This window comes from Stegostoma tigrinum, chromosome 10, assembly GCF_030684315.1.
Source record: "Stegostoma tigrinum isolate sSteTig4 chromosome 10, sSteTig4.hap1, whole genome shotgun sequence".
Lineage (NCBI taxonomy): Eukaryota > Metazoa > Chordata > Chondrichthyes > Orectolobiformes > Stegostomatidae > Stegostoma > Stegostoma tigrinum.
In genome coordinates, this window is record NC_081363.1 from 69,502,331 (window position 1) to 69,528,802 (window position 26,472).

Genomic DNA, 26,472 nt, shown 5'->3' on the forward strand with positions numbered 1-26,472 from the left:
GGTTTATAAGATCATGAGGGGCATGAATAGGTCTTTTCCCCTAAAACTAGAGGGCATAGGTTGAGGGGAAAGATTTGAAAGGGACCTAAGGGGTAACATTTTCCACGAAGAGGATGATGCATGTATGGAATGAGTTACTAGAAGAAGTAGTGAAGGCTGGTACCATTTATAATGTTTAAAAGGTTTCTGGGTACATAAATAGGAAGGGTTTACAGGGATGTAGGCCAAATGCTGGCAACTGGGATTAGATTCATTTTGGGCATCTGGTCAGCATGGATCAGTTGGACTGAAGGCTCTGTTCCTGTGTTGCACAACCACGACATTATTCAGTGATTCGCTGATCTATGGAAGAGAATTCAAAAGACTACCAACCCTCTAAGTGAAGGAATTCCATCCCCTCTTCACCATTAATCAGACCTCCTTTCTTTTTAAACTCTGGTCTTTCATTGCATATTTCTCTACAGGAGGAAACAGCCTCTCAGCATCTAATATGTGAAGCCCCCTTCAGAATGTTTGTTTGTTTTTTTTCAATAAAATCATCTCTTACTTTTTGTAAACCCCCATCCTCATGAAACAGTTGAGTGAATCTTTTTTGCTGAACTGCTTTCAACACAGTTGTAACTAATGTCAACTTCTTAGTTTAAGAATTTGTCCAGTTTATTATTTTCAGTCACTAACTTATCTTGATGTCAACTTTCCTTACCAAGATCTAAAATCTTAATTGCCAATTCCAATTTCTGCCTTTGTAAATACACTGGAATTCATTGCAGTACCAAGATCTCGATAATAAATGCTCATGTAATATTAGACCATAATACCAAAGGTGCAGGAGCAAAGCATTCAGTAGTAGTGGGGGTGGAGAATAACGTCACTGGACCAGTAATCTGGAACTCCAGATTAATATTTTGGAGATATGAGTTAAAATCCTGCTATGGTAGATGATGAAAATTAATTTCAATTTTTAAAAAAGCTAGGATCACGGTGACCATGTGACTGCTGTCAATTGTTGTTAAAACCCACCTGGTTCAATAACTTCCTTTTTGGGAAGTAAATGGGCCACCTTTACGAGCTCTGGTTTATGTTATTCCAGACCTACAAGAATCTGCATTACTCTTAACTATCCCCTTGGCAATCTAGCCCATCTATACACGAGCATTACTGACAAGTGGCAAGTACATTCGTACCACTTTAAAAGTCCACCAAATGTTTCATCCCAGGAACAATTTAGTGAACTCTGCACTGACTCCAATGTAAACTATAAATTTTCTTTTAAATGCGACACGTGTCAATACTCGTTCTAATGTTCACAACTGTTACACAATGTTAAGTGTTTGAAGTTTGTTAGATAGTGAAAGCCATTGCGGTTGTGCGCAATACTTTCATTGCACGCACAGTGTTGAAGCAACAGGAGTAGAATACAAAGAGTTTGTCATATACCCAATGATGCACAAATCCTGCTGGATGATCTCTGAAGTGGTATTCACTTGGTATGCCAGGCATAGGCCTATCTGTGGGTGAGAATTCATTCCTGGAGGGGTTGGCATTGTGAATGTGAATATGACTTTACTTAGGGATGTGAGCATTGCTGGCTGGGCCATCTCTACTTGCCCTTGAAAGTAGTGGTGAGCTGTCCTCTTCAACTGCTGAAGTCAATTTGGAGGTAAACTTGCAATGTCATTAGGGAGTTCCAGGATTTTGACCCAGCAATACACTTCCAAATTATGATATAGGGTGGTGGTGAATTTGCTTCTGTCATTCTTCATGATGGTACTGGTGATGGGTTTAGAAGGTGCTGAGAAGCCTTGGTGAATTTCTGCAGTGAATCTCGTAGATAGTGCTGTTAGCGAGTATTGGTTGTGGATGGCAATTGAGCAGGCTACTTTGTCCTGCATAGTATTAAGTTGCCTGAGCGCTGGACTTGTACTCCTTTGAGACAGAAATCCATCACACACATGGCTTGTGTGGACAGGACTTGGGAGGTGAGCTGTGGGATTCCCAGGGTCAGACCAGCTCTTGTAGCCACAGTACTTGTATGACCGGTTGAGTTTGGTTTCTGGTTAATGGTAAATCCCAAGGTTTATATGAAGCGGCGGGGGGGGGGGCGGTGTTCATTGATGGCAATTGTATGCCATTGTAAGTCAAGGCATGGAGGTCAGATTCTGTCATGTTGGAGATAATCATTGCTGTGGACTTTTGTGTGGTACAAATGTACTTGCTACTTGTCAGGCTAGATGTTGATGCTGTCCATGTCTTGCTGAATTTGGATAACGGACTGCTTCAACATCTGAAGAGTTGAGAATGGTGCTGAACATTGTGTAATCAATCAATAGCAACATCCCCACTTCTGACCTTTTTTTGGAGGAGGGATCATTGAAGTGGCTGAAGATGGCTAGGTCTCAGACACTTACTCTTAGAGCTATGCTGGGGCTGATGTGACTGACCGCTAACAACCACAATCATCTTCCTTGGAGGCAGAACTGACTCAAGCCAGCGAATGCCCAAATTAAGACTGTAGTATACTTAACATAATTGACCTCATTTAGGAGGAGAAAAAGCATGTTCATTTTCTGTAAATAGTATCAGAGATAATGGGAACTGCAGATGCTGGAGATTCCAAGATAATAAAATGTGAGGCTGGATGAACACAGCAGGCCAAGCAGCATCTCAGGAGCACAAAAGCTGACGTTTCGGGCCTAGACCCTTCATCAGAGAGGGGGATGGGGGGAGGGAACTGGAATAAATAGGGAGAGAGGGGGAGGCAGACCGAAGATGGAGAGTAAAGAAGATAGGTGGAGAGAGTGTAGGTGGGGAGGTAGGGAGGGGATAGGTCAGTCCAGGGAAGACAGACAGGTCAAGGAGGTGGGATGAGGTTAGTAGGTAGTGGGGGGTGCGGCTAGGGGTGGGAGGAAGGGATGGGTGAGAGGAAGAACCGGTTAGGGAGGCAGAGACAGGTTGGACTGGTTTTGGGATGCAGTGGGTGGGGGGGAAGAGCTGGGCTGGTTGTGTGGTGCAGTGGGGGGAGGGGACGAACTGGGCTGGTTGAGGGATGCAGTAGGGGAAGGGGAGATTTTGAAACTGGTGAAGTCCACATTGATACCATATGGCTGCAGGGTTCCCAGGCGGAATATGAGTTGCTGTTCCTGCAACCTTCGGGTGGCATCATTGTGGCAGTGCAGGAGGCCCATGATGGACATGTCATCAAGAGAATGGGAGGGGGAGTGGAAATGGTTTGCGACTGGGAGGTGCAGTTGTTTGTTGCGAACTGAGCGGAGGTGTTCTGCAAAGCGGTCCCCAAGCCTCCGCTTGGTTTCCCCAATGTAGAGGAAGCCGCACCGGGTACAGTGGATGCAGTATACCACATTGGCAGATGTGCAGGTGAACCTCTGCTTGATGTGGAATGTCATCTTGGGGCCTGGGATGGGGGTGAGGGAGGAGGTGTGGGGACAAGTGTAGCATTTCCTGCGGTTGCAGGGGAAGGTGCCGGGTGTGGTGGGGTTGGAGGGCAGTGTGGAGCGAACAAGGGAGTCACGGAGAGAGTGGTCTCTCCGGAAAGCAGACAGGGGAGGGGATGGAAAAATGTCTTGGGTGGTGGGGTCGGATTGTAAATGGCGGAAGTGTCGGAGGATAATGCGTTGTATCCGGAGGTTGGTAGGGTGGTGTGTGAGAACGAGGGGGATCCTCTTGGGGCGGTTGTGGCAGGGGCGGGGTGTGAGGGATGTGTCGCGGGAAATGCGGGAGACGCGGTCAAGGGCGTTCTCGATCACCGTGGGGGGAAAGTTGCGGTCCTTAAAGAACTTGGACATCTGGGATGTGCGGGAGTGGAATGCCTCATCGTGGGAGCAGATGCGGCGGAGGCGGAGGAATTGGGAATAGGGGAAATCGTAAGTACAACAAACTCACGGGCCCCTGCCCCCCACAAGAGGATTCCTGCGCCTCCCAAATCCCGACTCTGTCCCTGCCCCTCGCCCACCATGCACCCGCCGCCATTGACCATGAGGACACGGCCGGAGACCCCACCGATGACGTCACATCCGCCTCCGCCGGCCACAGAACTTCCGGAACCGCTGCTGCAGTCACCACCTCCACGTCCAGGTACTACAGCCCACACACCACCCTCCCCTCAGCTGCTGCCGCCCACCCCGATCCTCCAACCGCCGACGGAACCCCGCCCACGGCCGACGGAACCCCGCCCACGGCCGACGGAACCCCGCCCACGGCCGACGACCTCATCGTTCCGCCCACAATCTCCACAGCCTGCAACCCCAGAGGAGACAGTAACACTGAGCCCTGCCGCATCTTCACCATCCCCCCAGACCTCCCACTGACTGAGGACGAACGGTCAGTCCTTAGCAAGGGGCTCACCTTTGTCCCCCTACAACCACACATCAACGAATACCAGTCACGGTCGGACATAGAGCAGTTTTTCCGCCGTCTTCGCCTCCACGCCTGCTTCTTCAACCGGGAACCCAACCCTCCTTCCACTGACCCCTTCACCCGCTTCCAACACAAGTCCTCCTCCTGGACACCACCCCCAGGCCTTCTACCCTCCCTCGACCTCTTCATCTCCAACTGCCGTCGAGACATCAACCGCCTCAACCTCTCCACCCCTCTCACCCACTCCAACCTCTCCCCCGCAGAACGGGCAGCCCTCCGCTCCCACCCCAACCTCACCATCAAACCCGCAGACAAGGGTGGCGCAGTGGTAGTATGGCGCACTGACCTCTACATCGCCGAGGCCAGACGCCAACTCTCCGACACCACCTCCTACCGCCCCCTCGATCATGACCCCACACCCGAGCACCAAACCATCATCTCCAACACCATTCACGACCTCATCACCTCAGGGGACCTCCCACCCACATCCTCCAACCTCATTGTTCCCCAACCCTGCACGGCCCGTTTCTATCTCCTTCCCAAAATCCACAAACCTGCCTTCCCTGGTCGACCCATCGTCTCAGCCTGCTCCTGCCCCACCGAACTCATCTCCACCTATCTGGACTCCATTTTCTCCCCTTTGGTCCAGGAACTCCCCACCTACGTCCGTGACACCACCCACGCCCTCCACCTCCTCCAGGACTTCCAATTCCCTGGCCCCCAACACCTCATATTCACCATGGACGTCCAGTCCCTGTACACCTGCATTCCGCATGGAGATGGCCTCAAGGCCCTCCGCTTCTTCCTGTCCCGCAGGCCCGACCAGGCCCCCTCCACCGACACTCTCATCCGCCTAGCTGAACTCGTCCTCACACTCAACAACTTCTCTTTTGACTCCTCCCACTTCCTACAGACTAAGGGGGTGGCCATGGGCACCCGCATGGGCCCCAGCTATGCCTGCCTCTTTGTAGGTTACGTGGAACAGTCCCTCTTCCGCACCTACACAGGCCCCAAACCCCACCTCTTCCTCCGATACATTGATGACTGTATCGGCGCCGCCTCTTGCTCCCCAGAGGAGCTCGAACAGTTCATCCACTTCACCAACACCTTCCACCCCAACCTTCAGTTCACCTGGGCCATCTCCAGCACATCCCTCACCTTCCTGGACCTCTCAGTCTCCATCTCAGGCAACCAGCTTGTAACTGATGTCCATTTCAAGCCCACCGACTCCCACAGCTACCTAGAATACACCTCCTCCCACCCACCCTCCTGCAAAAATTCCATCCCCTATTCCCAATTCCTCCGCCTCCGCCACATCTGCTCCCACGATGAGGCATTCCACTCCCGCACATCCCAGATGTCCAAGTTCTTTAAGGACCGCAACTTTCCCCCCACGGTGATCGAGAATGCCCTTGACCGCGTCTCCCGCATTTCCCGCGACACATCCCTCACACCCCGCCCCCGCCACAACCGCCCCAAGAGGATCCCCCTCGTTCTCACACACCACCCTACCAACCTCCGGATACAACGCATTATCCTCCGACACTTCCGCCATTTACAATCCGACCCCACCACCCAAGACATTTTTCCATCCCCTCCCCTGTCTGCTTTCCGGAGAGACCACTCTCTCCGTGACTCCCTTGTTCGCTCCACACTGCCCTCCAACCCCACCACACCCGGCACCTTCCCCTGCAACCGCAGGAAATGCTACACTTGTCCCCACACCTCCTCCCTCACCCCCATCCCAGGCCCCAAGATGACATTCCACATCAAGCAGAGGTTCACCTGCACATCTGCCAATGTGGTATACTGCATCCACTGTACCCGGTGCGGCTTCCTCTACATTGGGGAAACCAAGCGGAGGCTTGGGGACCGCTTTGCAGAACACCTCCGCTCAGTTCGCAACAAACAACTGCACCTCCCAGTCGCAAACCATTTCCACTCCCCCTCCCATTCTCTTGATGACATGTCCATCATGGGCCTCCTGCACTGCCACAATGATGCCACCCGAAGGTTGCAGGAACAGCAACTCATATTCCGCCTGGGAACCCTGCAGCCATATGGTATCAATGTGGACTTCACCAGTTTCAAAATCTCCCCTTCCCCTACTGCATCCCTCAACCAGCCCAGTTCGTCCCCTCCCCCCACTGCACCACACAACCAGCCCAGCTCTTCCCCCCCACCCACTGCATCCCAAAACCAGTCCAACCTGTCTCTGCCTCCCTAACCGGTTCTTCCTCTCACCCATCCCTTCCTCCCACCCCTAGCCGCACCCCCCGCTACCTACTAACCTCATCCCACCTCCTTGACCTGTCCGTCTTCCCTGGACTGACCTATCCCCTCCCTACCTCCCCACCTACACTCTCTCCACCTATCTTCTTTACTCTCCATCTTCGGTCTGCCTCCCCCTCTCTCCCTATTTATTCCAGTTCCCTCCCCCCATCCCCCTCTCTGATGAAGGGTCTAGGCCCGAAACGTCAGCTTTTGTGCTCCTGAGATGCTGCTTGGCCTGCTGTGTTCATCCAGCCTCACATTTTATTATCTTCATTTTCTGTAAAGACTGGTTACTGCACAAAATACATGTTTTGACAGGAAATGAAAACATAGGTAAGTGAATTGGCATCGTCTGCCTGATTTTGGGGCTCTCATTGATTTATGTCTATCCTGTCAGCACAGTATACAATAATGCCAAGAAGTCTGAAATCCTCCTCTTCATAATATTAAGCTTGTAATAGAGTAGTGAAGCATTCTCCAAGTGGTCAGTCAAGTTCAGTAGCCTTAAAATTGATGTGGACGGAACAGGCTGGGAGAGAAACCAAATCCAGATGCACAAATGTAAAACCACCAATTTGATCATTGAAGTAAAATAGCAGTTGGCTAGTGATAAAGAGCAGTCATGAAAACTGAAACCCTTTCCTTCATACAATATCTAAGATTGTTTTTATGTCTTATGATAATGTAACCATAAAAGCAAGAAAGGTTTTTCACAAAAATGTTGACCAACATCGCAGATAAATTTCAATAATGATCAAGGATTTTAATTAATATTTAATATCATTACAGAAAATGTTATGGTACAGTGTTGTTAAATGTTTGTCTTTGCTAGGAATTACCATGATTGCTGGTACACTATTATCTGTACAATATCAATCTTTGTATTACTGTACACTTTTTTTAAATTGGTAAAAAGGCTGTCAGCACTTAAGGGAGCAATTTCTTTTTTCAAATGAAAGATTTCCAATTCCTGTCCAACTAGGTGGTCAGCTGAGACAGAAGGCTGCTGAGAAATTTCCCAGTCGATGGCACTGAAAGGGCAAAATACCAAACCAGTCCACTCCAGCCACTCTGTTTTTGGCACTGAGCACATGAACACAAGATACAAGATAAAGAACAAGCAAAGCTCTTTGTGAAGCAATTATGTTGCGTACTAATAAGGATAATAGCTGTGTTTATCTAAGCTGGTATAAAGTAAGCAGACAGCCTTGCTAGTAGCATAAGTATCTGTATCTGAAGATGAGAGAACACAAGTTTAGCAGGCACCTACCGCTGTCTATCAAAAGCTACTGCTATTAGACCTAGCATTAAGCACACAAAGCAATTGTCATGAAAGAGAAACTTTGCTCTGAGTATGATACAGAATGGATTCAATACATTATTACTCCCTCTCATTTCATTTTACTTAATCTGATTTAATTTTGAAATTAATTCAAGATGTCAACGACACTGGTCAATTTTATCCAAATCATTAAAAAGTAGCTGTGCTGTTCCATATTACAGGATACAGTCAATAATTATGTAGACATGCACCGACGCAGCTTTTGTGACGACATCATAGTCTTCCAATCACCATGACATCTACCACTTCACCCTTATGGAGCTCCACATACTGCTCTGTCTTTGGAGGTAGCATCAACAGTCCATTGGCACTACGCATACTCATCAGACGACTACTCATTTGATTCCCTGCAGGGACAAATAAAAACTTTTTAAAAAATCTTTGGCAGTGAAAGCACAATTGACAACCTAGTTTGTTAAAGAGAAGTGCCACAAAATGAAGGCATCCTGAGGACTCATTTATTTATGTAATCTGTGTGGGTACCACTGGTAAACCTTGAACAGATTGGCTAGGTCATTTCAGTTGAGTCAACTTCATTGGTGTGGAGCTGGAGCCACATTAAGGCCAGGTCAAGGTAGGGGTGACAGGCTTCATTAATGAAAATTGACAATGGGTTTTAATTCAAATTAAGCCATGATAGTATTCAGACACGCCTGGCCATAACTTTTAACGTGGGGGTCTCAGTTATTAGCTCATTATCGCTATGCCACTGCCAGGATAAAGGGCATTTGATTTGCTTCCGTGGTCCCCACACTAGCTTTTGTTTATGGTGGAGCATTTTGTAATTGTACTGAACCTGCATTTTGGCTCTCTCTGGCAAGGCAGGATGCAGTGAAATTGGATGTCGTAAACTAGGAAGCCTCAGTGGCCTCCCTGTTGTAACAGTAGAATACAACATGTTGCAAATAGTGCCTGCTTTAGCCTGAAATCCATTGCCATACTCAACCTTATACCTGCTTATTGAAGTGATCCTTGCGATACTCGGAGGCTGCACTGAGTTGAAAAATTTAATGAGCATACACTAGGAGAATTGCTCCCTGAACACACTCTTGCTAGATTTGGCCTGCTGTTGAGAGCCCCTCTCTGAAATTCTTCAGCTTCCAGCAGATTGTCCTGCTCTCTATATTTGTTCTCCAAGTCATTCTGTATCCCAATGGGAATGCTTTCTACTGCACTCTAGTCTGCAAAGAACTGGTTTGTGTTGAAACCTTTGTAGTCAACAAAAAAAAAATCCCTCAGCACTTGCTGCATATTATAAATTTTTAAAATAAGTCTTGTACAAACACTTGTTGAAGTAACAGCTCAGAAAAATCCAATTTCTTCTTAAATAGCTGGCATACATGAGCATAACTGATGAAAAATAAATCATCAAAATTACTGGATAATTTGAAATGGACAAAAGCTGTACAGATAGTCTACAATAAATGGATTCAAAATCAAATTACTGGAAAAAGAAAACTCAGGTCTGGCAGCATCTGTGGAGAGAAAGCAGGGTTATCATTTCAGGTCCTGTGACCCTTGCTCAGAACTGAATACATTTTCTGAAGAAGTTATGAGATGTGAAATGTTAATACTGCTTTTCCTCCACAGACGCTGCCAGACATGCTGAGTTTTTTCGCTCCGTCTTGGATCTTGGGATCACTGCAGTGCTATTACATTCTCTTGAAACTAGCAATATATTCCTAAATTATAATTACAAGTTATCACACAAGTAATTGCTTCAAAAATCTCACCAGTGCTCTGTGCCCAAGGCAGTGGTTCCTGGTGGTGCCAAGTCAGAATACAGCGATGATATTCAGGCCGTGGATCGAGCTTCACATCACAGGATAACTGTAGAATGGCAATGTTGAAATAAAATATTCCTTAACTCATGCACACAAGGCAGCTGGTCAAATTCAGCTGTAAATTTAATCTTTCTCTGTCCTACCTAAAACTAATTTTCAATCCCAGGGTTCCCAAAGGAAGAATATTACATTCAATGACATTGTTGACATAGATGTATTTAAATTAATGCTAGAGATAGGATATCAACCAGAGCAGTACACAAACAGTTATAGATAATAAGGGATGTAGGGAAATTAGAAACATGATTTGTTTCAAAGATAAATTTGGGCTCATAAATTTTGTCATTTAAGTAATTGTTTTTAAAACTAATATAGTAATGTTATCCACCACCAACTAGAATACACCAATCAAAATCTCAGATATTTCACCTTCTATCCTACACAGTACTGTTCCTCTACAAAATAGCAAAGTTGTTAGAGAGAAGTGACAGTGAAAGGATGGTTTTTGCCTTTGCAAGTTGAAGTCTACAAAGTGTTTTTTTTGATTCCTACTGTTACCAGAAACTGCGATGGGTGGACCAATTCTCATTTATTAGTGTCACCTGACTCTGATGTGTGCCTAACTAATTTACAGACTTTGTCAGGAATGGGGTGGAAGGGAAAATTGCCATCATTTTTCTTCATGATCACTCCACACGTGTATATTTAGGATTAAAGGTGAAGAAAAGATTTGGATTCACTTGAGTTTTTACATCAATGCTGAAAAACCTATGGACAACAGAAACTTGCAAGTGGTGAACAATTTAATATAGAAAACATCTAGGTGTTTCAGAGAGGGGCAGAAGAAAATTCCTGCCCAGCCAAATTGATGGTGAATGTTGACCAAAAGCCTTGAGAGATTTGTTTTAAAGAGGAGAGGTATGGATGCTGAAAACACCATTGCTGATGTGAAAAGGGAGGCTTTGGACAAGAACCTGTTAGGATATGAAAAATTCAAGCACAAGATGAAGCGTTTTAAATGGGTGATTGGGCAAGATGGGGAGGACCAGGACTGAAGTCCTAGGGGAGAATTTGATACAGAGATGGTTTAAACTGAATTGGCAGAGGGATAGGAATCTATGCGTGGAGTCAGGGACAAGAACAAAAGACAGAATGGGGAATGAGAATACTGATTTTAGATTAGATTCCCTGCAGTGTGGAAACAGGCCCTTTGGCCCAACAAGTCCACACCGCCCCTTGGAGCATCCCACCCAGACCCATTCCCCTATAACCCACAAACCCCTGAACACTACAGGCAATTTAGCATGGCCAATCCACCTATAGCCAAAGGAATTGAAGACCATGATCAAACAAGGCCACAGTAAAACAGAAAGTGGTTGCGAAACAAGGATTGTTGAAAAGACTATCCTTAAGGCTCTGTGCCCAATATAAAGACCACTGAAAATAAAGTGGATGCATTAATCATATAAATAGATGTAAATGGGGATGATTATGGAGACATGGCTGTAGGGTGACCCAGGGATGAGAACTGAACATCCAGGGTTATTCAGCATTAAGGACAGAGAAAAAAAGAAAAAAGCAGTGGAGTTGCATTACTGTTACAGAGGATACAATTACAATATTGAGGAAAGATATTAGTTCACTCAGTGTAAAATCTGTTTGGATAGATTTGTGAAATACCAAGAGGCTAAATAAATTTGATGTGGTGGTATAGGGACCATCAAACTGTAGTGTTGATGTTGGGAATGGCATTAAGCTGGAAGTCAAAGATGCATGCAGTAAGAGAACAGCTGTTCGTAAGGGTGATTTAATCTGCATATCTGGGCGGATCAAATCAGTCACAACACCATAAAGGAGGAATTCATACAGTGTATAGAGGATGGATTTTTTGGGACCAATATGGAGAGGAACCAACTAAAGAACAGGTAATCTTAAACTCAGTGTAATGCGTTGAGAAAGGAATAATAAAGGTAATACAGTGGCAAGAGACCCCTTGGAAATGAGCAATTACCAATCTTAATAAAATTCTTCATGGAGATGGAGAGTAAGGTAGTTGATTCTGAGACGAGGGTCCTGAACCTTAACAGAGTCTATGACAGTATGGGGTGTGAGTTAGCTATGATGGATTAGCAAGTGTTACTGAAAGGAATGACAGTGGATAGGCAATAGCAAACATTCAAAGAGCAAATGGGTGAATTACAAAAATCACTATTCCTGTAAGGTGCAAGAGTGCTAAGAGAACAGCAGCCAAACCATGCCTTAGGATGGAAGCAAGAGATAATTAGATGCAAAAGAAGAGGCACAAAATAGGAAAAAAAAATAGACCTGAGGATTGGGAAAAGTTTTGAAAGTCAGCAAAGTAGGACCAAATGATTAAGAAAAGGGAAAAGGAAGAGTAAGCTTGTAGGGAATCTAAGAACTGTCTGTAAAAAGCTTCCATACGTATAAGCCTTATGTTCAAATGGGGCACAAAGAAATGGCTGACTCACTGAATTCGTACTTCATGTCCTCCTTTTAAAGGCAGAATAATATACCACAAATGCTGGGATACACAGGGTTGAGTGAAACTGAGGCAAATTTGTATTAGTAGAGAAATGGTGTTAGAGAGGTTGATAGAACTGAAGGCTGATAAATCCCCATGACCTGATGACCTACATTGAAGAGTACTTCAGGAAGTGGCCTTAGAAGTATTGGATGCATGTGTGGTCATCTTCTGAAATTATTTAGGTTCTACAGATTGAATACAACCCTTTTTTTCTTTTAAAAAAAGAGGTAGAGAGAAAACAGAACTATAGACTAGTGAGTTTGGTGTCAGTAAGGGGGAGATGCTGGAGACCATTTTCAAAGATTTTACAGCAGAGCAGTTAAAACAGTGGTAGAATCAGACACAGCATGGATTTACAAAAGGGAAATCCTGGTGACAAGTCAACTGGACTTTGAGGATGGAAGTGGTCGAGTTGATCAAGGGAAGCCAATGGATGTAGTTTATTTGGACTTGGTAAAAGGCTTTCGAAGTCCCACGTGAGAGATTAATGTGTACAATTAAAGAGCCTGCAATTCGTGGTAGTGTCATGAGAGAGATAGAAAATTGATTAGCAAATAGGAAACAGTAGAAATTATTTTTTTTTCTGAATGACAGGCAGTGCATGGATTGGTAGTAAGACTCCAGCTAGTCCCAATATGTTACTTAGATGAGAAAATAATAATAAGAATACAAAATTCCTCGGAAGGGTAAGTTGTGGGGAAGATGCAGAGATGTTTCAGTGTAACTTGGACAGGCTGAGTTAGTAGGCATGGCAGCTTGTAGCATAATGTGGCTAAATGTGAGGTTATAAACTTTGGTAGCAAAAACAAGAAAGTAGATTTTGGCTGTAAATTGAGGGAGGGGAAGGTTCATTATGGGCTGGGTGTCCTTGTGCACCAGTCACTGAAATTAAGCGCGTAGGTGCAGCAGGCAGTAAGAACGCAAACTGCACACTGTCCCTCAGAGCAAGAGAATTCAAGTACTGGAATAAGGATGTCTTGCTGCAATTATAAAGGGCATTGGTGAGGCCACATCTGGAATACTGTCTGCAGTTTTGGTCCTCTCCTCTGAGGAAGGATATTCCTCCTACAGAGAGTGTGTAGTGAAGGTTTACCAAATTGAGATTAGGAGAAATTTCTTTACCCAGACAGTGCTGAGCCCGTGGAAATCACTACCAAAGTGGTTGAAGCCAAAACATTATATTTTGAACAAGGAGTTAGGTATAGTTCTTGTGATGAAAGGAGATTGAGGGATATTGGAAGGTGGTGATTGGGGTATTGACCTTGATGACTGTCCAATGATCAGTGTAGCAGGTTTGAAGTGTCAACTGGCCAACTCTTCCTTCCTTCCATGTTTCTTTGGACTTAGTGTAATGTAAGTTGTGGTCAGATGAATTCTGGATGAACTAAAACTTATGGAAGAAACAGGATGTATTGGTAACCAATTAAGTCTACTTAAATCTGGAAGTGAAGAATGTTGATAAAGATTTCATATAATTTTAGGTAACAACCAAGGCAGGTAGAGTTCTACAGTACCCTTTGGCCCTTTTGAGTTTCCATCAGTCAAGAACAACAACTCTTCACTCAGACTTGTATATGTGCGTTCTCAAGGCACGCATCTAACTACTTAAATGTTATGAGGGTTTCTGCTTCTGGATGGGGGGAGTTTTCGCACATCCCCTTTAAGCCTTGTGCACCTTTAGATAAATCTGTGTCCCCTGGTCATCAATCAATCCATCCATCAAGGGAAAAAGTATCTTCTTGTCCACTCCCTCTATGTCCCTGAAAATTTACACATTTCATTATGGTCCCCCTCAGTCTTCTCTGCTCCGAGGAAAACAACTCCAATCTACAGAATCCTTTGGAAAGATGACATGAGGGTGAAATGAGGCAGTCTTTGTAATGGAAAGGATGAAGGTTAGGAAACTTTTTGCTTGAGGTTGAACAGAATGCATAAATTGCAAATCTGGTTCAACCTGAAACAATGGCCATGTTCAAAAAGAAACATTGCGGGCACACCATTAATGCAGGGAGTGGGGAATTTTTTATTCATTGTTGTCACATAGATACAGTGAAAAGTATTATTTGTGTGGTATCCAGACAAATCACATGTTACAAAAGTACATGGTAAATAGAATGGAATACAGACAGTGCAGAGAAAGATCAACTCTAATATGAGGGCTTGGTTTGTAATTCTCATCACAGTGGGGAAGAAGCTGAACTTGAATCTGGTATGTGTTTTCAAACTTCGTATCTTCTGCCTGATGGGAGACAGGAAAACCAGGAAGGGAGGGGTCTTTGATTATGTTGACTGCTTTCCTGAGCCAGTGGAAAGTATAGAAGTCAATAGTTCAGCCTTCTAAGGCTTCAAATAGAGATTGAAATTTGTTTAACGTTGATAATATGGAGTTTGTGTATGGGTTAAGAAAGCTGATTGAGAAATCATTTCACCGTTGATACAAGGTGAAATGTCCCTGCATGATGGTGACAAATGAAACTATATACATAAACATGAAAAGGGGACCAAGGATAGATTCAGCTGGAACAGAGATAACAGGAACTGCAGATGCTGGAGAATCCGAGATAACAAGGCGTAGAGCTGGATGAACACAGCAGGCCAAGCAGCTTGGCCTGCTGTGTTCATTCAGCTCTACACCTTGTTATCATAGATTCAGCTGTGACTGGATTGGTAGCAGTGAAACAAAGCTAGGGCAGTTTTACTTAACTGAACAACAGAATAAAGGTGTTGATAAACACTGATCATGTTTGTGGTCCAGCAGGTTTATTTGAAATCACAAGCTTTTTGAGCTTAGCCCCTTTGTCAGATACACCTGACAAAGGAGTAGCACTCTGAAAGCTTGTGATTTCAAATAAACCTGTTGGTCTATGGACTGGTGTCATGTGATTTTTTACTATGTCCACCCCAGTCCAACATCGGCACCTCCACATCATTTTAGTTGTGAGCAAGGATGCAAAGAAGGTAGGGGAGGGACACTGCACAATGGCTACAGTCAAAGGAAATAATAGCAACCACGGTTAGGTTTGGGAAGATTCCAGTAAGTGAATCATTCTCAAAATTGGTGAGAGGGAAAAACAAGAATGAATAAATGTTTTGGGCATAAATGACTTATTTTGACTAAGTTGTATGCATAAAAGTATTAAACTTCATTTTCATGTATTTGTATTATAAGAATATGTTCTGAGAACAGACATAAGCATAATTTCAATGATTTGGATTTCACAGGACAATTCTCATTAGGCAGGAAAAGTCAGGTAAATACAAATACAAAAGCAGCAAGTTCGATTTAAGCATAACAAACAAGTTAGTTTAGAGCCAACATGTATCACTGCAAAATTGTAGTTGTCAATTATACAAACATCAATACTTGCGCTCTATCAGAAATGAAGTGTTTCAGGTTAGACATGACCATTAGTTGGAATGGTCACATCAGACAAATCACAGCTATGTTTGAACTGAAATGTTTAGAACAAATCAGGGCTGAGGGGTGACCTTGTAGAAGGTTATGAAATCATGAGTGGCGTGGCCAAGGTCTTTACCCAAGGGTAGGGGAAAGATTTAAAAGCAACCTAAGGAACAACTCTTTCATGAAGAGGGTGGCGCATGTATAGAATGAACTGAAAGGAAGTTTGTACAGGCAGGTACAATTACAATATCTGAAGGGTATATGAATACAAAGGATTTAAAAGGGATATGGGGCAAATAGGACTAGATTAATTTAGGGTACCTGATGAGTTGGACCCAAGAATCTGTTTCCATGCTGTACATCTCATACTCGATAATTGATGTATAAACGGAGTCATTTTCTATAATTTTTGGTTTTTGTGCTGCAAACTTACCTGCGTGGTTAGTCATACCCCAGTCCCTATCCTGCTAAACAAGTGTATAATTGTGCTTTAAAATCAACAAGTTGATTATTTTGATTGTCTGAACCTATGTACCTTAGCTTGATCTAGTTGGTCGATTTAACAAAGGGAGGATATATTAGTGCTGGAGAATGGTTAGTGGGAGGAAAAAAGCTCTTCTCATGCTGTTGCAACAAAGTGCAATGCTTTTGCTTTCCATATTTGCAGTGCTGGTACTTTTTATAAGATTGAGAGTTAATGCTTTGTTTGGAGCAATTAGTTGGCGGTGAGACCGTGTTCACCTGGGAGTGAATAACAGAGGACCCTTGGCCAGCTTTCACCCTCGATTAACTGTCTATCTCACTGTGCCATTAAACATTTTAAAATTGTTAATATCAGAATAAACTGTCAGAAAAGTATTTGACTTACCCTGGCTTTGATGATGGTGGGTCGAGGATCAAGGATTCCCTGCATTTTCCTCAGTGCGGGGATTACAAAGAGATTGCAGGTAACAACTGCTGACACTGGATTTCCTGCAGGGAAATCATACAGGCATGAAATAACTGTGCCAGATTACAAACAATTAGCTGTGCCATGCAAAGAGAATCATGCCTGGAACAAAGCAGGCAACTGCTCCAACTCCAAAAATAAATTTAAAGGTACAGTTGGAGAACTAATTTTCTCTGTTCTTCATTTCTGAGTATTTTCTTAGAGGTACCCTGTTCTTTTGCAGTGGTGATTGCAGCTGAAATACTTCCTGCAGTGCCAATGATACACGTGACTTGTCATTTCACGATAGATCATCCCTGCCTCTGTGTGACATGTTAGAAGTAGCTATGGGGAATATAAGCAGCCCAATGGTGTGATGCTTCCATCAGAAGGTAATTCCCACTTTAAGACTTTTTTTATTAATGCCCTGGCTGGAAAAGTCCATTTCAGAGCATTTAATCTACTGAACTGGCTTCTCTTGATGTTCAGAGCATGGGCATATTTGGAGTTAACCCAAAAGTCTTGGCTTGGATCAAAAGAAAACTTCAACTGGGTTCAAAATTGCCTCTGCTTAACGAGGCACAATGAAGAAACCAAAACAAGAAAATTAGATCAATGCATTATTATTGTTGTACTTGACAACTGCAAGGCATGTCCTTACAAGTTTATGCTACAATTGGAGCAGCTGTTTGTTGTGTAGCTGTAACACAAATTTAGATACAATTGATGAAACTAAAAGAAATCGCTGGGCATCACACAAGCAATAGAACACCCAAGATTTCCTTTTGTCAATAATAAAAACTATCACTGTGAATCATCACAGTGGGAAGTGAATTTATGAAGTGATTTTTGCAAATGAAGCTAATAATTTGAATAAGAAGCAACTTAGTTCAATCCAGCTTCAGCACTACCCATACTGAAGTTCACAACATCAAAAAGCATTCACTGAACAACACAGGCCATTATATGTTAAATGTAACACCAAGTTTTTAAGTACAGAACATGCATGTTTCAGAATTGCTGTTTGCTTACAATAGTGATTTTAATCGTATGATGTTTAAGTGTAGAACAAAACATTATATCAATGCTCATTTAATTCTTTGAGTAAATCATGTGAATTGAGGAAATGATTAGACACGAGACACATAGCAAGAAGCCTTTTCAGAAACATTTATCATGACCAGAGTTTACATTCTTATATTTAAAATCAAGTTATTTTAGTTGGAGCAACTGTTCTTTTTACACAATTAACAGATTATAATGTTTCAATTTCGCATCAGATGGCCAATGAACTTAGAAATTTATACTTCTGAAAGTATTTTCCAATGCATCTACATTAAACATTAACTTGAATTCTGTTCACACAACAATTGCTTTTCTGTAGTAAAATTATACTTGGTCTCCAGCCAGAGTAAGTGAAGATAGTGGGAATAATTACAAATGCAATTGTCCAATGACAAATAAACATCTGTACAAATCTGAAAAGCACCCAAATTTCATTTTCCATTTATTTTAACACCAGGTGTTGTTCTGCTTCCTCAAAAAATTGCATGTACCTTGCCCATGTCTTCCTGCTCGCAAACTGTCTCAATATTATGTGGGCTAACTCCCAGGGACAAACATTTATCCCGGGAGGGGATGGGGAGAAGTATTCCAATGCACGCCCAGAGTGTGTCCTCCTGGCTCAACCAAACTTACCTAATCCTGCACCTCCACCTCCACAATGTGACCCTACTCAGTAAGAAAGGAGGGAGACAGAAAATGAGGAACTACAGCCCTGTTAACCTGAAAGCAGTTGGAGTGAAGCTATGACTTTTACAAAGATGTGATTATCAGACAGTTAGAAAATGATTGACTGTGCCCAATTAGACAATGTCACTTTGTGGGAGAGAGATTTTGTTTCACAAACCTGTTATCATTTCCTGGTGTAGTATGCGGAGTTAATAAGGGAGAACCAGTCAGTATTGTATTTGATAAAGTTGTACACAGAACACAAGGCAAATGGGATTGGTGGGTTTACGCATGAACATGGAGGATCAGTTGACTAGGAGAAATCAGAAAAGGGCCAATTGAGCCGTTTTCAGGTTGGCAGACTATGACGAATAGGGTAGCACTAGGATCAGTGACTACTGCCAGCTGTTCTCCATGCATATCAATGATTTGGATGGCACAAAACCTGGTTGGAATATCAATTATAAGGAGGATGCAAAGAGGTTGTGGGGAGAAGAGTTTGGTAGATGTAATATAAATTGGATAAGTGAGAGATTATTCACTTTGGTAGGAGAAATGGAGGTGCAGAATATCTTTTAAATGGTGAGACTGGCATTCTTGTGAATATGTCAGTGAAAGCTAATGTGCTTTTGCAAGAAGATTTGAACATAGGAGTGCAGAAATCTGCTTCAACTGTCAACAACATTGATTAGAACAGACCTGGCGTATAGTCCCCTTGCCTAGGAAGGGTACGCTTTCCAGAAAAGGACTGCAGTGGAGGTTCAACAGACTGAGCCTGTATTGTTAAGATCAGAAAAATGAGAGACTATTTCATAAAAATTATGAAATTCTTAAAAGGTGTAGATGATGAGATTGCAGAAAGTGCGTTCCCCTTTAGCTGTGGGGTCTACAACCAGGGAGACTCGAGCCATTTAGGACTGAGATGAGGAATTTCTTCAGCTGATGGTGAAAATTGTCCATTCCAGAGCGGTGTGGAAATTCAGTCACTAAGTTCAGGGCAGATTGTGAGATTCGTAGTCCATATCAAGGGCTATCATGGGAATGTCATTTTGAGGTAGATGATTTGCATGCTCTCAAATGATTAGATTAGTTTCCTTACAGTGTGGAAACAGGCCCTTCGGCCCAACTAGTCCACACCGCTCCTTGGAGAATCCTACACACCCCTGAACACTATGGGCAATTTAACATGGCCGATCCACCAGCTTACACATCTTTGGACTGTGGGAGGGAACCGGAGCACCCGGAGAAAACCCATGCAGACACGGGGAGAATGTGCAAGCTCCGCACAGACAGTTACCCAAGGCTGGAATCGAACCCGGGGCCCTGGTCCTGTGAGGCTGCAGTGCTAACCACTGAGCCACCGTGCTGCCCTGTAAGGCTCAAGGAATAGTATGATCGACTCTCCACTCTGCTTCCTTCCACACCAACCATAATTATTCCCATGCTTGTGCTCATCCTTCCTTCTCTCTGGTCCCTGGCTTTGACCTTGTGCTCAACCTGCTAAGCAGGATGTTGGGAGATCCGATTTTAATGTCCATAGTTCACTAACACTCCCCATCCCTGCAAAAATCAGGGTCCAAGTCTATTAAAGTTGTTCTATAATAAGGATATAAAGGGGTACAGACAACAACCACAGTGTCCTGTCAACAGCATTGTGGGCAATTAAGGAAGAGTATCACGTAACAGCCATGCCAGTAGCGCCCAAACCCTGTGAAAGAATTAAAGGAAAACAAAATCTCGTGCCTCTCCCTCATGATATGTTCCAAAATTATATCTCCAGAACGAAGCTGGCCCACTGTAATACATGTCAAAGAATAGTAAAACTTTCATTTAAAAGGTTGATGTTATTTTATTTCTCAGAAGAATTAACATCTTTCAAAGAAAGAGAATCTCACTTTCAATTCAGTTGATTCTTGTGAAGACTTTTGGATGTTTGAAACTTGAGGTAGGGCAGGTAGACTCTAACAAAACTGTGTACCTTTTGCACCAAGTGAACAAAAGAATCAGAGTTTACTTCTTCACGATGAGGAAAATTGAGCTACCAGTGGCCAATTGTATGTTCCAAGAGTATAGAATCCTCTCTGCACTGAAGCTCAAATGCAATGTCTACTCACCATCTGTCCAGCCAGAACTCCAAATTGTGATTCGGTCCGAGTGAAAGTTTTATAGGGAGAAGTGATAATGTTATGCAAACCCTTTAAAACTGAAGCAGGAATGTGTACATTTGCGTGAAAGATAATTTTGTCCAGTTATCATTCTTGCAGATTGCGCTCTTGCTTAAAGTAAGTCACCTGCATCCTATTCACTTGAATGGACTGAGCACAGGAGCAAACAGATTTTTATGCACCTAACATTCAGGGAGAGGTATACAGGACTGGATCACTTTGGAAAGGGGAATGTTGTGGTATGCCTTTTTTTTCTGTACGCTCTTCGAATGCAAAATATTTTTAAGCTCAAACTTGCTGCATGTGTGGACTATTAAAGATGCCACGAGGCACAACAGTTGCAGTCTACTATTTTAACCAATGAATTTAAGGTTTGAGACAGAAACACAGATGACTGAAGGTGATCAGGTATGAAATACACACTGAAAGAAAGCCTGGGTTGAGAGGGAGGTGAAGGTTATAAAATGTTAAATTTGACAAGAACAATTTGCCACCAGAGAAATGAGACTCCAGTTTCAACTATTCACTTTCCAGGACAGAGAGGAAGAGTGACACTTTTAACAAGATCAAACAGTTAAATGTCTGGACCAGATAACTTTTATACGTGAGGTTTATAGCTAAGCATAGTTTTCAGTAGTGAGATTAATTCACAATTAACGTGAAATCAGCAAATACTTAAAAATAACACGGAAACCTAGGATGCCGCAAACTGTGAAAAGTTTTTAATTGACTAGTGAGTTCTGGAGTCTCATAGCTGTATTTTATTACCTAATCCTCTGAATCTGCGTGCCAAGTTAGCAACAATAACTATGCATGTTGCTCACAAACCATTATTCCATAGATTAAACACCTAATAAAACACTCAGTAGGAGAATTCTCTAACATTAGCATGACCATATTTGTACATGCATTTCATTAAAATTATGGTAAAATCAGAATTCAATGTCAGTATCGACAACCTGGAGACAAGTTGCCATATCAACCCCAAGATACTGAAGAAACAGTTGCTGTGTGAAAGAGGTTTTACTATCTACTTTGGACTCATTCACCTTGCTTTGAAGTATTGCAAAATGTCAATTATGCTGTATTAGCATCTATCCACTCAATGTTTGAAATGTCAAACATAAAATGTCATGATGCAATGTCTTGTCCTACAAGAATTTCGGTCATTCAAAAATTAGGCCCAATCGCTTTTGATCAGACACTTTCCAGAGCCATAAGATTCTCAAGTTTATACTTTTTAAATACTTCTTGCAAAGGCTGAAAAATATTTCATTTTTACAAAGTAATAAAATAAAACTCAATGATGGGCAGACAGCACATTGATCATTGTAGGCTCTTTCCATTGAGAGTTAGTGGTATAAAATGCTCGAGCACATGGAAGAAACTACATAACCTGGGTTAATCTGGCAACAGGGATCAATGTTTGAAACTCAAGAGTTGCTCTACAATTTGACTGCATCATAATAGTTATGGGACTAACACAGTTCAGATATAAGGGGCCTTATTGAACATTGAACCCTTCCATGTGCGTGATTCAAGTTTTTCAGTTGATGTTTAATCCAATTTCCAATTAGAAACAAAAAATCAGCAAAATACCAACACTTTAAATGTTTAAAAAAAAGGAAGATTTTTGTCATATTTACTCATTTTGGTTTTTGGGCCTTTTTATGGCACAAACATCAATTGCCTACAACAGGTTAGGCAGATGTCCCTTTTTTTGCAGCTTTTAGCTCTGGTGCTTCCTGCTAGCCTATTGAAAGTGACTTGGCAAATCATTTTCCTTCTCTCCCTCTGAAGAAATGTCTAGACTCCATTGACAGCATCTTACCTGAGACTGACAAAGATGAACATGTCAACAATCATCAGATGACAGCAATTTTTAAAATTAACTTGTATATAGAACAATTGCCAACATATACAGGTGGACCAAATTAGTTTCTTTGTTGGCAGTAGATCTGTGTTGAAAATGTTCTACCAGATAATAATCAAATAAAATTCTATGCCTGCAAAACAGATAATATTTTAACAATATAGCCACACTCCATAGTGTACAGCCATGGTATTTTTTCCACAACAAATTACTTATTCAACAAAATTATGGGAGAAAATAATTATTCAAGTCCCAAGTCTAGATACAAGTGGAAAGTTGGCATAATTTTAAGTCTGTTAGATTATCAGGGGTTATCAATCACTTAAAATGCTACATCTGGTGACAGCCCCAGGGGTACGTTACATTCACGTATTCACAACCTATACCACAGAATGGTTGGAATCAAGTCTGCAGATCTGGTTCTGTGCACATGATGTATTTCCAAACTCAGGTGGAGCCAACTGAGAAACAGGCATGGAGGGCAGACAAATTCTCCAAGGGAGGGCTGGAAATTCTAACAAGTCAAATTATGTTGCGCTCACACTAACTAGCTCAAAGCAAAATAGTTTGAGGTTCAAATGTATGTTGCACAGCATCAAGCAACTTGGGGTCAGGGAAGATGATGATAAAAATGGATGGACTGGTAAAACTAGGCTAGCAAAGAATTACTGGCTATAATATATACTGAATAGTTTATTTAGTGGTAATTTTTTGCCACAAAAGAGAGCTTGTTATACTGTAATACCCATCATTTGATGCCATATACCTTCAGATCCTACGTCACCATCAGCCTCTACCGCGCCCGCTGCATAACGGTAAAAAAAAGTTAAAAACGAATGTTATTTTCAAATAAACTATTCAATATATATTACAATCAATTAACAAATAGCTTGCGGTGACTTTAAAGGCTTCAATTCAATCTTGGGGGTTCTGCTGATGCTTTTAAATCACTGTCACTCATTTTTTCTTTTGCAATTCATGGCATCAGCTCTGCTCAACTGAATTGCAGCCTCATCATTCATTGCCAGCTATGTATTATCCTGCACACAAAGTATATTAAAATGTCACAGTTTTGTTTTTGCCAAAGTATGTATTACTATCACACCGCTGCATAATACTGGAAATAAATCTTAATGTTAGAATCCAGATTAGAAATTGTGTGAACTCACTTTCCCACAATTTAGTTGGCACAGTTGTGGTAAAAAAAATTGATGCTACATTCCTGGTGCTGCAGTTCCATTACACGTACACAAGTGTGCTGGACATGCAAAATGAATTTGGTTGACAAAGTATAGAAACATTGGAGTTAAGACTGACTTTGATTTGAAAGTGAAGAAAACAAACAGGTGACTAAGTAGACATTCTTCCACTTGAGAGCATGTTACTGAAACAGCCATGTTTGAAAAAACGAAATAGAAATCAAAAGCAAAGCTTTCAGTTAGTTTGATGATAAACATTGCGTAAATTAATACGACTTGAAGAATGATGAATCATTTATAATGACATGACACAATTATGCTTTCATGACACAGATCATGTCATCTTAAACTGTGCATTTATGAAGTGTTGAAATAAAAGCTGGTAGGTCATCAAGTATGATGCAATGAGCTTGTTTTTATGCTATCGAAGTATGTTATTCCTGGAAATGAGATCATTTACGGAAGGGCAGTGCCATACCTTGACAGGTCCCACAAGCTGGTAGGGATTCTGAACATCAGCACTGTACATGATCTCAAGCATGCTATCATTAAACAACATTTCATGAATCAAAACTTCAAACTTATAACCCAGATTTTCTTCTAACCTGAACAAATGAAACCACAACAGTTAAATAAGATTACACAGAGATACAAGACTCTGACCGCTCAAGCTGTTACAATGAAAAAGAGTGATGTTTTTGAATGAATTTAAACCAGTTCAGCATTATAAAGCAAATAATCTACACAAAGAATAACAGCCTTTGAAATATATCAACTGCCCAAGACTGATCTGTGGAATGAGAACACATGAGAATACGGCTGCAAATATTACACGAAATCACCAATAAATTTACAGGGAACATCATTAATGTGTCTTACCTTAGGCATAATAGATAACACTAGATTTTAAAATGATCATAATTCTAAGTGTTTAACGGCATTCTGCTGAGAGAGTAATATGTCTGTTACCTGGCAGTGCAAAGATGATTTTTCTGATGCCATCGATATCCAAAGTTGCAAAGGTTGTTGGGAGGCTGTGGATGAAAGGATAGATACTTAATACCTTGCACTGGCTGAAAGCCAGGCAGATGGTTCATTTCAAATATTTTCATTACTTTTAAATTTCTCAAATTTGAAGTACGGAACTGCAGTTCTACAAAATGTACAAACAGGATAGATTATTCTGCACCTCTTCACTTACTGCCAATCAATTAGGTAATGGCTGAACTGTATCTTAACTCATTGTGCAAATACAATCAGTGAAAATTCTGTTGTACTCAAAAGTCTACATGAAACATTGATATTCTGTGACTTGATTTTCTAGACTTAAACATCAAAATCCTCAAAATATTATCATTCTCAGCCCAAGGGAGAGAAGAAAGTTTCTCAAGTTTCTATTCAGCTGGTTTTTGGAGACTGAATGAATTAACAGGGACATGAACAATTTTTTCCAACCTTCCTGATCTGTGACCAGCTCAAGAGGTTTTTTTTTTAAAAAAAGATTGAAGCAGAATAATAAATTAAAGCAAACTAACCAGTTAACTTTTACATAGATTCATCATCACACGGTACAGAAACAGAACCAGTCCATGTCAAACATAATCCCAAACTAAACTAGTCACTCCTGGTCCATATCCCTGTAAACACTACTGATTCATGTACTTATCCAAGTATCTTTTAACCGTTGTAATTGTGCCCACATCCACCACTTCCTCAGCAAGGTCATTCCACAAAGAACAACCCTCTGTGTTTTAAAAAAAAATTGCCCCTCGTGTCTTTTTTTAAAAATCTCTCTCCTCTCACCTTTAAAAGATGTGCCCCCAGTCAGCTGAAGCTAAAGACTATTGTTCAACTGCTCTCATCCATTCATAAACAGAAATAGTCTTCTACAGCTGGCATGATGGCACTGTCACTTTGTTAATGCAGAGAACAAGGGAATGCTCTGGGGACCTGGGTTCGAATCCCATTATGACAGATAACAGAATTTGAATTCAATAAAAAAACCCATCTGATTCACCAACTTCCTCTAGGGAAGGGAACCACCAGCCTTACTTGGTCTGGACTACATGTGACTCCAGACCTACAACAATGTGGTTGATTCTTAACTGCCCTCTGGGCAATTAGGGATGGGCAATAAACACTGGTCTAGCCAGTGCTGCCTTCATCAGAAAGTGAATAAAAAAACTGGGCCTCCATAGTGTCTACAGTGCTATGCTGTTGTAGGCAACAAGCTTAAATGGTGTCCTTAACTGTGTATTCATTATGACAGAAAACTGTCAAGACACTGTGATAATCCGTGCTACATAAAATGAAACCTAAATTTGCTGCCTTTTGAAAATCTTCACTAATCTCCACTCACTTTTAAATTTTTACAAGTGTAATTTCTTAAGTCAGGAGAGATGGTGAGCTGTGACTAATATAGTTCATTACAAACACAATCACATCCTTCTTCATAAACAAATATTTAATTTTCTATATCATCATGGGGTGGGGGCCTGCAAAGAGGAGGGGTTTGGTCAGGGCAGAAAGGGGAGAAGTGAGAGGCTACAAGGGAGCGGGTTTGATGGGGAGAAGCTAGTGATTGCAAAGGAGAAAAAAGGATTGGGGTTAAGTAAGTGGTGCAAAGGGGAGAAGGGAAATAACCAGTGGTTGTAAAGAGCGGGTGGGAGGAAAGCTAACAAGAGGAACCTATCAACAAAGGAGCTAGCTACTGTAGGCAGGAAAGCTGAAAATCACAGGTGATGAATTCCTTGCAAACTAATCTTTTTATGTAGGATGTTGGTTATCGAATAAAAGCCTATTGTCTGCTGCCGGCTTATATACTGTAGTGTCCCTGGCTGTGTAGTCCGATCAC

The 26,472-nt window shown here is 42.2% G+C and overlaps 1 protein-coding gene across 25 annotated transcripts in view; it reads right to left on the minus strand.

The window, feature by feature from the left end:
• Positions 1-7,386: 7,386 nt before the first annotated feature.
• The window catches only part of LOC125455410 (gephyrin), a 475,974-nt gene continuing 456,888 nt past the window's right edge, over positions 7,387-26,472 (minus strand). For 15 of the 25 annotated variants that reach the window (XM_048537301.2, XM_048537305.2, XM_048537298.2 and 12 more), the window contains 5 exons: positions 24,588-24,652; positions 23,186-23,224; positions 16,591-16,694; positions 9,724-9,820; positions 7,387-8,337 (listed from right to left, as the gene is read on the minus strand). In XM_048537301.2, coding sequence (XP_048393258.1) covers positions 8,204-8,337; positions 9,724-9,820; positions 16,591-16,694; positions 23,186-23,224; positions 24,588-24,652 — 439 coding nt within the window. In that variant the 3' untranslated portion in view covers positions 7,387-8,203. The remainder of the gene's footprint in view (positions 8,338-9,723; positions 9,821-16,590; positions 16,695-23,185; positions 23,225-24,587; positions 24,653-26,472) is intronic. The other 10 variants (XM_048537302.2, XM_048537304.1, XM_048537323.1 and 7 more) reach the window with 1 other exon arrangement.